Source organism: Polyodon spathula, chromosome 12 (genome assembly GCF_017654505.1).
Source record: "Polyodon spathula isolate WHYD16114869_AA chromosome 12, ASM1765450v1, whole genome shotgun sequence".
Taxonomy (NCBI): Eukaryota; Metazoa; Chordata; class Actinopteri; order Acipenseriformes; family Polyodontidae; genus Polyodon; species Polyodon spathula.
In genome coordinates, this window is record NC_054545.1 from 15,292,841 (window position 1) to 15,305,819 (window position 12,979).

At 40.6% G+C, this 12,979-nt stretch overlaps 1 protein-coding gene across 2 annotated transcripts in view; it reads left to right on the plus strand.

Annotated features, from left to right (window-relative positions):
• Positions 1-674: 674 nt before the first annotated feature.
• Positions 675-12,979, plus strand: part of LOC121325045 (cysteine-rich motor neuron 1 protein-like) — a 40,483-nt gene continuing 28,178 nt past the window's right edge. The window contains exons 1-3 of one of the 2 annotated variants that reach the window (XM_041267348.1): positions 675-1,618; positions 2,435-2,596; positions 3,675-3,851. In XM_041267348.1, coding sequence (XP_041123282.1) covers positions 1,321-1,618; positions 2,435-2,596; positions 3,675-3,851 — 637 coding nt within the window. In that variant the 5' untranslated portion in view covers positions 675-1,320. The remainder of the gene's footprint in view (positions 1,619-2,434; positions 2,597-3,674; positions 3,852-12,979) is intronic. The other variant, XM_041267349.1, reaches the window with a different exon arrangement.

Genomic DNA, 12,979 nt, shown 5'->3' on the forward strand with positions numbered 1-12,979 from the left:
ACACAATCAAGCAGCAAAATGCCAGATAAAGACAGATAGCTATTGAGAGAGATATGGGTCCCATTTAAAAAAAAAAAAAAAAATTAAAAAACTAAGACTGTTATTTTTCTTAAAAAATAGCTTTGGTTAAACATGTACTTGGAAATGAGGATTAACTAATTCTTTCTTAACAGCTGAAAGTGTGTTTGGTAACCTGCAAACTGGATTTATTTAATCAGATATCTTTAGAACAGTACGAATTATTCATTAAAATAAGGAAAAAGGGTCGTATAACACAAATACACCATACATTTGATAAGAAGATTCCATAATTATTCACAATAAATCGTAGTAAACATTAAATTAAAATTTAGCTACGTATCTTTCAAATCCTTATTGTGATATTTAGGCAATCTATTACGTTTTACAACACTAACACGTATTTAGCCAAATGTTTTCCGCTACAAAGCCCACATAAATAGGTTGCGACACTACCCCCCCCCCCCCCCCCCCCCACCCCCCCCCCCCCACCCCCCCCCCCCCTCTGGCAAACCAGCTTTTGTTCCGTCGAAAACAAAGTGTATGTCAGATTGACATACAGTATATTGACCATGTAGTAGGACGCACTCTTGATAACCATTGTATTTAATGAGGGAATATATTGGGACATAAATAACGCCCCAATCCCTTGCATATCCTCAGACGTTAGTTTCGTCTCGTCTGCTTCCAGTGTGTACAGAGCACAAGGTCGCTGTGACCATGATTACTAATCAAGAACAAACCCAACTTTTAATTGTTTAACATGTAGCGTTGGGAACTTGTAGCGGAGAGCACCCATTGCTTGATGGAATAGTTGTTAGTGGACAGAGCCCCTGCCACTCATAGTAAGGGGCGCCCCTGATTTCTCTTCGTCAGTAATGTCAGGTTAGGTTTCAGATTGCATACCCGTGCAGGAGGACAGCGCCGTTCACTCAATGATATCTCCACTACAGTGTACAGGCTTGGATTGGATGTGTTGATTTCCTGCAATACTCTATAGATTTAGTTTGGATATTTCTTTACTATCTTAAAAAGCACTGGAGTATTCAACGAAGAAAGTAGAAGCTTATATAAGGTGCTGGCAATAGACGTTGTATTCAGTTAAGTATCACTTGAGTAAGCTGGCTTTCTCCAAATTATAAAAATATAAAGTGAAAGTGTGTGTTTTACCATGTGTGCTTAATTGCAACTTTGGAAGTAATTAGTTTGAATTATAAAAAAAAAAAAAAAAAAAAAAAAAAAACATTTATTCATTCGCTTGGAAGAAAGACTTGGCTGTAAAAGCTTTCAGCAACTTTGGATATGTACAGAAAGTATTTGAAAATCGCGTTTCTGAATTTGACATTTTTGGTGGGTGTGCTAATGGCTTATGAATGCACGCCATGTGAGCTCCGGACGTGTGTGAAGAGCCCCTCTACCTGTGAGGCTGACCGGACCCTAGCCCGAAACCCATGTGGATGCTGCGATTACTGTACCCGGCTGGAGTGGGAGCCTTGCGGGGGGAAGAACTGGGATGCGGGGTACTGTGGCTTAGGCTTGAGTTGCGCAACAGTGAATGGGACAGGACTTGTGACAATACCTGATGTAGGAATCTGTAAAGGTAAGTTAATTCTAATAGAAAAGTAATCCATGAAAAAAGTCAGTGTGTTCCTGTGCTTTTTCACAATGTTTTTTTTTTTTTGTTGTTGTTTTTTTTTTTTGTTTGTTTTTTGCAACCGCTTTACTTACGCGGAAAATAAATTCTTCAGTCAAGTATTTTACTTTCCAAAATACTTTATTTTATTTTATTGTAGTCTATTGCACATTTAAGCAAAGACAGTTTTCATAATATTTATTATTAATAGCATGTTTATTGTGTCACTGATAAATATCTACCCTCGCGTTATTGCAGAATAATGTGGCTGCTAAAAAGTTTGTATTGAAAACGCTGTAGATGCTCACCAAACATGAAATGAAAGTATATAATTATTTAATGGTAAAATAGAGTACGTTGTACATTGAGGATTTTTTAATACTGTTCATTTTGTCCTGGGTGAGGGATGGACCTCCTAGTACGCTCGCGATAGGGGTGGTTCGTCATAGGTAGCCACCACCGATTGGTCTAGACAAATCTGCAGGGTTTTCAAACCATTCCTCCTAAATTAGTCAGGAAAGTGTGTAAGCAAGCAGCACAGTTAGCTCTTTAAACACGCAGTCCTAAGATATTTAATACTAAAAGAAAGTTAAGATAGAAATGCCTTTGAAGTGGTGGTCTCCATCAGTCTATGACTGAAACTAACTTGCACCAGGTTTCAAATAAGGAATGCCATTTGCATAACAAACATGAGTTAACAGTGAGCGCCTGCATAACACTGTATATGGTCACAATATTAATAAAGGGTTAATGATCTTATTTTTATTATTTTTTTGTCTGCAGTTTTACCAAGAAATCCGAATGCAGGTTTAGAAGATGAAGACTGTCCTGAAATGAGTGGCTGTAACAGAAAAGCAGGATTGTGCTCTTGTGACACTCGACGCACCTGTATTTATGCATTTAGCTATACCAATTTAGAGTCTTGCATTAGAGCAACAGGATCAGGTAAGGTGGATATTATTATTATTATTATTATTATTATTATTATTATTATTATTATTATTATTATTATTATTATTTTTGCTTTTAGCATTGCTAACCTGTGGTGCCTGAAGTCCGAGTTTGAAGGTTCTCTGCCCACAGGTACAATATTGGCTGTGGGAAAGACTCTTGTGGGGGAAGCTTAGTCTCCAGGTCCATACAATCTTTCACCTCACTGGAAGCAAACAGCTATATGTGTTTAGTAATGTAGACACAGGGGTGAAAGTACCAATAGCCTCTATATTGGTAGGATTTCTAATTGCTGCCTAGTCAGGATGTGAACTGCTGACCCAGAGGTGAATGTTCCCTGTGCCATTGCCAATAAACTGAACCATCTAGCCTCCGATGATTTATTATTAATGACTAAAAAAATATGTTTTAAGCATTTACTGTGTAATAATGAAGCACCTGCCATAGTATTGTCAGTATGGCATAGGGCCCTGTGATCAGGAAGGAGCCGGTGCTGACTCTGTAGCCTTTTTCAGTGCCTTTTCAACCAGCTGCTGTGCGTGGTTCAGGAGTGACGTTTGGGCTTTGATATGCACTAAATAGACATCCGCATTTCCTAAGCGCAAATAATATCAACAGGAATTGTTGTAAGTGTCTCTTGGAGGACTGAAACAACCCTGCAGTTTAGCCACTGATAAAAAGTATAAATCATTGACTTTCATACCACATATTATTCTGTTTACGTGAATGTTTTTCTCAGGTATACTGCTCTTTTGTAGAATTGGTTTTATGTAGTTATCGATGATAAACAAAATCAGCCTTTTTTTTGGTTGTGAGATAGTTTTGCTTTGAAATGCTGCTTTGGTGTTGGCATCACCGCATTATATTTAATAGACAATTAAAGTTCTAGACAACTTCTTGATTTAACCATTGCCAGAGCTCGAGAAATATTTTAATACACTGTTAAATTCAGGATGCTAACCTTTAATTGGGAATAACTACAGTTTTGATTTTTCCACTGCACTTATACCTGTGTTTTTCATTTATTTTCAGTTTGCATTCTTTTTCTCCTGATAACGTTTTATGCTTTCAGAAGACCAGCATCAGGAAAAAGATCCTGGAATAAAATACAAGTTCTCCCGTGCCTCTGGTTCTGCTGCCTGCGTTTTCTCTGGGTGTAACTTGACTGATCGAGGTTGTGTGTGTGAATCGCAGAGCTGCCATGACAACTTTTCCTACTTGAACAACAATGAATGTCAGATGGCAGAAGGTAAGTTTTAATAATTATGGTAACTATAAAATGTTAACTCTGTGGAAACCAAAAAAACTACTATTTTAATATGTCCACTGGGAATGCCTATGTGTTTACAATCTTCAGGGGAACATGTTCCCCACATGAAATACTGCCCATCAGGTAGAGTAAAACTTCACTCTGCGGGGCAGCGGAATCTGTGTTTTCGTAGCTGTAAAACAGTGGGATATGGTATTTTAGTGTGCATGCGTAAGCTGACACTGTACTGTTTGGAACACAGATATAATATTGGACTGAAGTTCTCATGGTGCTCTGCAATTGATGCAGGTGGGGGAGGGGGGGCTGTGAAATGCGGTGAAATAAGCTTTTTTTATTATTATTATTTACAGTGAAAAAAATACAGTCCTAGCTAGAAGTATTGCACATATCTATGCCACAGCTGCAACTATAAAATGACGGTTATTACTGTCATCTATAAATGGGATTGTTAGTTTGGCATATCAATGGACGCCTCCGCTATATCACAGAGTCTTCCAGGTGCTAGGATGTGCTGTATGGATGAGAAAGCTCTACTATGTACGCACATTCTGGAAGTCTCGGGATGAGAAGCTCTGGTCAATGTCTTTATGAGATGGCAACCTGAGTTTGATTTAGATTTTTAATCGCTGTTGTTGATGTTCTAATAAAAAAAGTTTGATGTATTTTGCAATGTAAAGTACTTGTGGAGGCAGTATCGTTCATCCCCAGCATGATAATCAAATCTGACAGTATAATGAATGTAGGTGAGCATGGTGATGTACTCACTACTGTCCATGTGCACAATTTGCCATTCATAATTTCAGGAACACTGTACCAGTGATATAAAGATACAGTCTTCAATATGAGCTCCTATGAGTGCCCGCACCATGGCAGTCATGTCATTGTTAGTCTGGTGTGGGTCATGTGACAATCCAGGGGGGTTTTGTTATGTAACTGTCTGTTGTATTTTGGAACAATTTAACTGTTTAACCCATTAAGTACCAAATACATTTCTATGAAAAAAGCTGATGTAATTCGATGCATTACATTTAGACTTAACTTTTGTGGTTAACAAAATTAGAGTAAGCTGTCATAACAATATAGTTAAAGAGAATATTAAAAGAACATGTAGATGCCAGTTAAAAATGCTACAACACATACAAAGTAGCTTGTCCTCAAATTACACTATGTAACACAATTTTTGTTCCTGGGTAGTAAGTGTTATTTCCTAATTGCTTATGCCTCAAAAGTATAGAAAATGGCTATTATTCCCCACAAACTTTGCTTTTGTGACCAGGACAGTGATATTTCAAAATATCACTATTTCCAATGGGAAAACGGGCAAATGTGTGTCTTTTCGTTCACCTAAAGTCAGAAAAAAAAAATATGAATCCAAATTAACATGTATTTATACTAAAGTAATACAAAAATGACTACAAAAGATTTAGACGTGAGCAGTTTTTCGAGATTTACGATTATACTGTAAATACAGTATATGGATTCATATGTTGTTTTTTTCTGACTTTATGTGAACGAAAAGGCACACATTTACCCGTTTCCCCATTGGAATTAGTGATATTTTGAAATATCACTGTCCTGGTCACAAAAGCCAAGTTTGCGGGGAATAATAGCCATTTTCTATACATTTGAGGCATAAGCAATTAGGAAATAACACTTACTACCCAGGAACCAAAAAAAAAAAAAAAATTGTTACACGGTGTTATACTTCTAGGTAATGTTGCAACAACCTGCTATTAAACTACAACACAAAGCAGGCAATGCATAAGCAGCATACATTAGAATCACCAAACATCATTTCAGGGCTGTTTTTTCCTGCATAAAGCCCTTTCAGTGTCTCCGTCTGTTAGTCATTAGCCTGTGTTTGCTTGTTCTATAGTCAGAGCTGTTACTTCTGCTGCTATAGTTGACTGCCTGTTATCAATGCTTTGGATAGTGAATGGAGCAGTGTAGCAAGTAATGGTTTAAAATTCCTTGGGTGTCTCTGAATTTAAATTTAGGAAGCATTTAACTGAACCTTCTGTGATCTCAGAGGGAGCTGCCTGAGAGATACAGTACTGTGCAACACGCTTGGATTCAGAAGCTCTATTTCATGATCAGTAACACAGGGAAACAAACTGAGTGAATTTGAGTGTACGTTAAAGCAAAGGTGAGGTTATGCGTATTCACTTCTTTAGTAATGAATGTATTGCTCACTGACTGGAAATACTAACAGTCTATATACAGTGATGCAATGTAATATATATTATAACCTTGTTGCATTAGAATTTAGAATGCTAGAAAAGTATGATAGTAAGGTATTATTATAATATTATGGTCTTTCAGAATAATCGCAGATTTTTTTTTTTTTTATTATTATTCAATAGGAGAAATACTAGGGGGAAAATAACATTGTATTTGGTAAAGCCGTTGATTTAGCAGTTGGTTCCTGCTGGGATGTGACTTTTGACAAGTCGTTTTCAAGCACAGGAAACAGCCAGAGGCAGGTGGTCTGTATTTTGTTATGTAATGCAACATTGTTTTATTGCCTTACTCCAGGCTGACTTGCCTGTGTGCATTTTCCCGTTACAACCATATTTCTAAGCAATTCTGAAAATGCTCCAGTGTATTTCTACCACACTGATTTACCTGTGCATCAAGCTCAGTCCTCCTCTTTCAAGATTCTGAGGCTACCCTGGGTGCCAGGCAGTTAATAGCATGTGGTAGTTCTTATTTACCACAATGTATGCTCAAGCTTACATTAGAGTTGCATGACTTTTTAAAAATAAATATCTATTTTCTATTAGTAAACACAACTTAACTGTTATTATTATTATTATTATTATTATTATTATTATTATTATTATTATTATTATTGTTGTTGTTGTTGTTGTTGTTTTTTCATTATTGAATCACAAAAGTATCAAATGATGGTAAAGTGTCCTTCCCATACACCCCCTTCGTTCAAGATATTTTAATCTATAGAATTTTTAAAGCAATTAGTTTGAACTCTATGAAGTTTGAGAATTTGCCCTGCCAAAACTTTGAAAAAACATATACAAGTTACAAATAGATACAAAGATAGGAAACTTAACACGGTCATGCACACAGTGACTGAAGGGGATATGTTATCATTAATGATTTTGTCACGTTTGTGTTCATAACATTATGTATTTGTACTAATGTAATACAAAGATGACTACAAAAGAATTAGAAGTGAGTAGTTTTTCGAGATTTACAATTATACTGTAAATACAGTATAATTGTAAATCTCGAAAAACTACTCACTTCTAAATCTTTCGTAGTCATCTTTGTATTACTTTAGTATAAATACATGTTAATTTGGATTCATATGTTGTTTTTTTCTGACTTTATGTGAACGAAAAGACACACATTTGCCCATTTTCCCACTGGAAATAGTGATATTTTGAAATATCACTGTCCTGGTCACAAAAGCAAAGTTTGTGGGGAATATTAGCCATTTTCTATACTTTTGAGGCATAAGCAATTAGGAAATAACACTTACTACCCAGGAACAAAAATTGTGTTACATACTGTGAGGCGAGAGTGTATTAAATGGAATGTCCAGACAGTAATTTATGTGTACAGAAATAAAATAATTTATTTTTATTTTCTATACACAACAAAAGGATTAAATAACAAACGAAAAACAAAATGGTGTGAGGGAAGGAGTGCAGGGGTGGAATCCAAAACAAACTGTGATGACTCGTCTTTAATTTGTCTTCGTGGTGACCATACATAAACAAAAAAAAGACAAAAGAAATGTTAGTGTTTCAAAAAATCCCGCTGCACAAAACCAGACTCTCCCTCCACCCGTTACTCCTCCTACTTTACTTTCGGACCAACCCCGAACACAGTAGTACGTTCCCTTTAGTATGTAATGTCCCGCCTCTGTAGTCAGTGGAACACCAATCCCCAACCGACACGTGTCCTTCTCCTTCACTTGACTCCAGTGGCTGGAATTTACATACTCGTACTTCCGCCCCTCACCAAGGTGCCGCCCCTCAAAAGATGACTTTTGCCATGGTCACGAGATCTTGGTAAGGGAAGTCCCGAGTTGGTTTGATGCCATCTACTGTCGGGAGGCTGAATCACAGACCGAAAACCCTTTGACTCATCACATATCCCACCCCTCAGAGTGGAGCCGAAGGAACACTCGGAAACCTCTAACCCTTCCCTTTTACCTCCCTCCCGGGAAAAAAAATCAGCATTTTGATGTAACTTACCCGCACGATACCTTATTTGAAAGGCGAAGGGTTGGAGCGCCAGGTACCACCGCGTAATCCTAGCGTTTGAATCCTTCATCGTGTCTAACCACTTTAAAGAAGCGTGATCTGTGATGAGTACAAAGGGTCGTCCCAGAAGATAGTATTTTAAAGATTCCACTGCCCATTTCACTGCCAGGCATTCTTTCTCCACTACCGAATACCTCTGTTCTCTGGGCAGTAACTTCCGACTGATGTATAGTATCGGGTGTTCTACACCATCTCTCTCCTGGGACAGAACCGCCCCCAGACCAGTCTGCGATGCATCTGTCTGCAGGACGAACTCTCGGCTGAAATCCGGGCTTATTAATGCTGGGGCCTGACTCAAATTAGTTTTAATAGATTCAAAGGCTGTCTGACACTCTGCACTCCACTTAATTTTATTTGGAGCGTTCTTTTTAGTGAGATCAGTGAGAGGGGCGGCTATAGTGGAAAAGTGTGGAATAAAGCGGCGGTAATAACCAGCCAACCCTAACAGTGATCTCACCTGGGTTTTCGTGGTAGGTACCGGTGAATCCAACAAAGCCTGGACTTTTGAAACCAACGGTTTCACTCTACCCTTACCCATTATGAAACCTAAATATTTAGTTTCTTCTTTTCCAATAGCGCACTTTGCCATGTTCGCTGTGAGCCCCGCCCTCCTCAGAGACTGTAAGACGGCTTCTAATCTAGTCAAATGTTCTCTCCAGGAAGAACTATAAATGACTACATCATCGATATACGCAGCTGCATACTCTCGATGAGGTTGTAAAACCCTGTCCATTAGTCTCTGAAAAGTAGCAGGCGCTCCATGAAGTCCGAACGGCATAGTACAAAATTGAAAAAGACCCTCTGGGGTTGAAAATGCCGTTTTCTCACGAGAGGCTTTCGTTAATGGAATTTGCCAATATCCTTTCGTCAGATCCAGAGTTGAAATAAACCGAGCTTGCCCCAGTTTGTCTAAGAGTTCATCTACTCGAGGCATGGGATATGCATCAAACTTGGAGATAGCATTCACCCTCCTAAAATCGATACATAATCGTAGTGACCCATCTGGCTTGTCTATTGGTACTATTGGGCTACACCACTCACTTCGGGAAGGTTCAATTACCCCAAGTTTCAACATACACTCCACCTCCCTTCGAACAGAATCTCTCCGACTCTCTGGAATGCGATACGGTCTCTGTCTAACTCTTAGACCTGGCGGAGTGATAATAGCATGTTCGATCAAATGCGTTCTTCCAGGCACGTTAGAAAACACATCACTGAACATTTTAATTAGATTGCTTACCTCTTCACGCTGATCAGGAGTTAATTGTTCCCCCATCGGGACCTCAATTGCTGACTCTGACTCAATTGAGGGTCCAAAATCCTCTCCCTCCTGTACAGGAGATATAAAATGGACTTCCCGTTCTTTCCACGGTTTCAGGAGATTAACATGATAAATTTGACTTTCTTTCCGACGCCCAGGCTGTCGGATCTCATAATTGACTTTACCAATTGCTCGAATAACCTGAAAGGGACCCTGCCATTTAGCAAACAACTTAGATTCCGATGAGGGCAACAATAACAACACTTTATCTCCAGGTCGAAAGTTCCGAATTCTTGCATTTTTATTGTAGCTTTGTTGCTGCTTCTGCTGTGCCGCTTTGAGATTGTCATGTGCCAATCGACCGACTAATTCTAAGCGATCGCGTAACTGCAACACGTATTTTACTACATTTTTAGACTCCTTTGACTGTTCTTCCCAGCCTTCTCTTATGAGATCCAAGATACCCCGCGGCTGCCGACCGTACAAGAGCTCAAACGGGGAAAACCCCGTTGAGGATTGTGGTACCTCGCGAACTGCAAAGAGCAAGTAGGGAAGCAGTTTAGCCCAATTGCGTTTTTCTTGATCTACAAAGCGGCGCAACATATTTTTCAAAGTCTGATTAAATCGTTCAACAAGCCCATCCGTTTGTGGATGAAAAACTGAGGTTCTAATTGAACGAATTTTCAATAATTTATATAGTTGCTGAATACAGTCTGACATAAAATTAGTGCCCTGATCAGTGAGAATTTCTTTCGGGATTCCCACCCTAGAGAATATTTTTACCAATTCATTCGCTACAGCTATTGCATTCATAGAGCGTAAGGGAACAGCTTCTGGATATCTCGTTGCGTAGTCCACTACTACTAAAATATACCGATATCCTGACTCTGTTCCCTCCAGAGGGCCTACTAAATCTACACCAATCCTTTCAAACGGTACCCCAATAATTGGAAGTGGAACCAGAGGTGCGGGGCGAACTGACTTAGGGGCAGCTAATTGACATTCAGGACACTCCGATACATACTTCCGCACCAGACCATAAACCCCAGGCCAAAAAAACCGGGCCAGAATTCGTTCCTGAGTCTTTTCAGTTCCCAAATGACCTGAAAATGGAATGTCATGCGCCAATCTCATGATTTCTGACTGAAAAGGCCTAGGAACCAATAACTGTTTTACGAGCTGTCCCGTCCCGGGAGCCCGGGTTATTCTATATAATAAGTGCCCAGATACAGAAAAATGCGGAAATACCACCGGTTGTCCTTCCTGCATATCCTTCCCCTCGATATATCTAACCCGTTTCCAAGCATACTGTAACGTGGGATCATTTTGTTGTTCATATCCCAAGTCAATATCTCGGTCCCAATGGTTAGGTACACAGAGAGGAGTGTCTTTTATTACATGACCTTCCACCTCAGTAACCTCGCAGCCCCGGTTACACTGAATACCTACTCCCTTTCCTTGCCGTTTCAGCGATTGGTTTACTTTTGTGTCAGACCCCTCCCCTTGTCGTCTCAGAGTTCCCTCATATTTTTCCACCCGACGCTCTCTTTTTGTTTTTCTTGGGCGGATTTTAGGGTTAAACAGGTCGGATTGCAACGGAAAAATCTCGCCAATTGTTTTCTCCTGTTGCTTTAATTGTCCCCTGGTAGAAACTAAGACCATTTCCCGACCTAAAATACGATCAAAAAACGGCCAGTCTCTTCCCAGGAGAACAGGGTATGGTAAACATTGCGCTACAGCCACTTTAACGCAAGCTGAATAATCACCTACAATAAGTCTAACTTTAGTGGTGGGATAAACCCGAGTTTCTCCATGAATACAGGAGATAGCCACTTTACCCTGTGGCTCCCAGGCTACCCCATCCAAGAGAGCTTGCCGAATCAATGTTTGTGCACACCCAGAGTCCGCAAATGCGTAAGTACTCTTTCCCCCGACCTGTACTCTTAACTGATAAGGGCCCTCCCGACATTCCCCAGTGTTCCTACCTGTTACTGCTGACCAGGATCTTGTCGCCAGGTCCACCTTTATTACTGGACAATTCCTGGCAATGTGTCCAGGCTCATTACATTGGTAGCACACTTGGTTAGGAGGCATCAACGGAGTTAATCTGTCCTGCGAGTCCGCGACCGGCAGGTTAGGGGGATTCTCTCTCGCCCAGGATGGGGCTAACCTCGACCTCCATGGTCTGAAGGTCCGGTTACCCCCTCTGGGCTTCATTGGTTGGTTGGTCCGAGTTAGTTTAGGGGCAGGAGTGGGGTCTGACCCGGCACCTTCGTTTGCGTCTTCGTAGGCCTCCGCCAGGAGGAGGGCATCCTCGAGAGTGGTAGGTCTATTCCTCTTAATCCACTCTCGATTCCCTGGCGGTAGTATAGACGCAAACTGTTCTATAACTATTTTCTGCACCAGTTCTTGGGGTGTATGTTCTTCTGGCCGCAGCCACCGGGTGCACTGATCTAAAAGATATTGTCCCGCAACCCGGGGCCGCATCCCCTTGGACAGCTGGTATTCCCGAAAACGGCGCCGGTATGTTTCCTCCGTGATCCCGAGGCGTGAGAGAATGGCTTCTTTAACTTTAACATAGTCCCCTGCATTCGTGGCCGTCAGGGCTCGATACGCTGCCTGAGCTTCCCCTGTCAGGCAGGGTGCCAATTTCATGGCCCAGTGTTCCCTAGGCCACTCTGCAGCCTCTGCCACTCTCTCAAACGTAATCAAGAAAGCCTCGGGATCATCTTCCGAGGTCATCTTCTGAAGATTAGGCTGAGCTGCAAACATCCGGGCAACCGCTCTCTCTGATGTTGATATTGATAGTTTTTCTACCAGCTGTCCCAAGAACTGGGCGAGCTGTTCCAGGTGCCGTGTCTCTCTCTCCTCTCGCTTCTCCTCCTGCTCCCTAAACATTGTCAAAACTGTAGCTGGATCCATTTTCACTTCTGACACACGTGTGAGGCGAGAGTGTATTAAATGGAATGTCCAGACAGTAATTTATGTGTACAGAAATAAAATAATTTATTTTTATTTTCTATACACAACAAAAGGATTAAATAACAAACGAAAAACAAAATGGTGTGAGGGAAGGAGTGCAGGGGTGGAATCCAAAACAAACTGTGATGACTCGTCTTTAATTTGTCTTCGTGGTGACCATACATAAACAAAAAAAAGACAAAAGAAATGTTAGTGTTTCAAAAAATCCCGCTGCACAAAACCAGACTCTCCCTCCACCCGTTACTCCTCCTACTTTACTTTCGGACCAACCCCGAACACAGTAGTACGTTCCCTTTAGTATGTAATGTCCCGCCTCTGTAGTCAGTGGAACACCAATCCCCAACCGACACGTGTCCTTCTCCTTCATTTGACTCCAGTGGCTGGAAGTTACATACTCGTACTTCCGCCCCTCACCAAGGTGCCGCCCCTCAAAAGATGACTTTTGCCATGGTCACGAGATCTTGGTAAGGGAAGTCCCGAGTTGGTTTGATGCCATCTACTGTCGGGAGGCTGAATCACAGACCGAAAACCCTTTGACTCATCACACATACTGTAATCACATCTGTACTCTG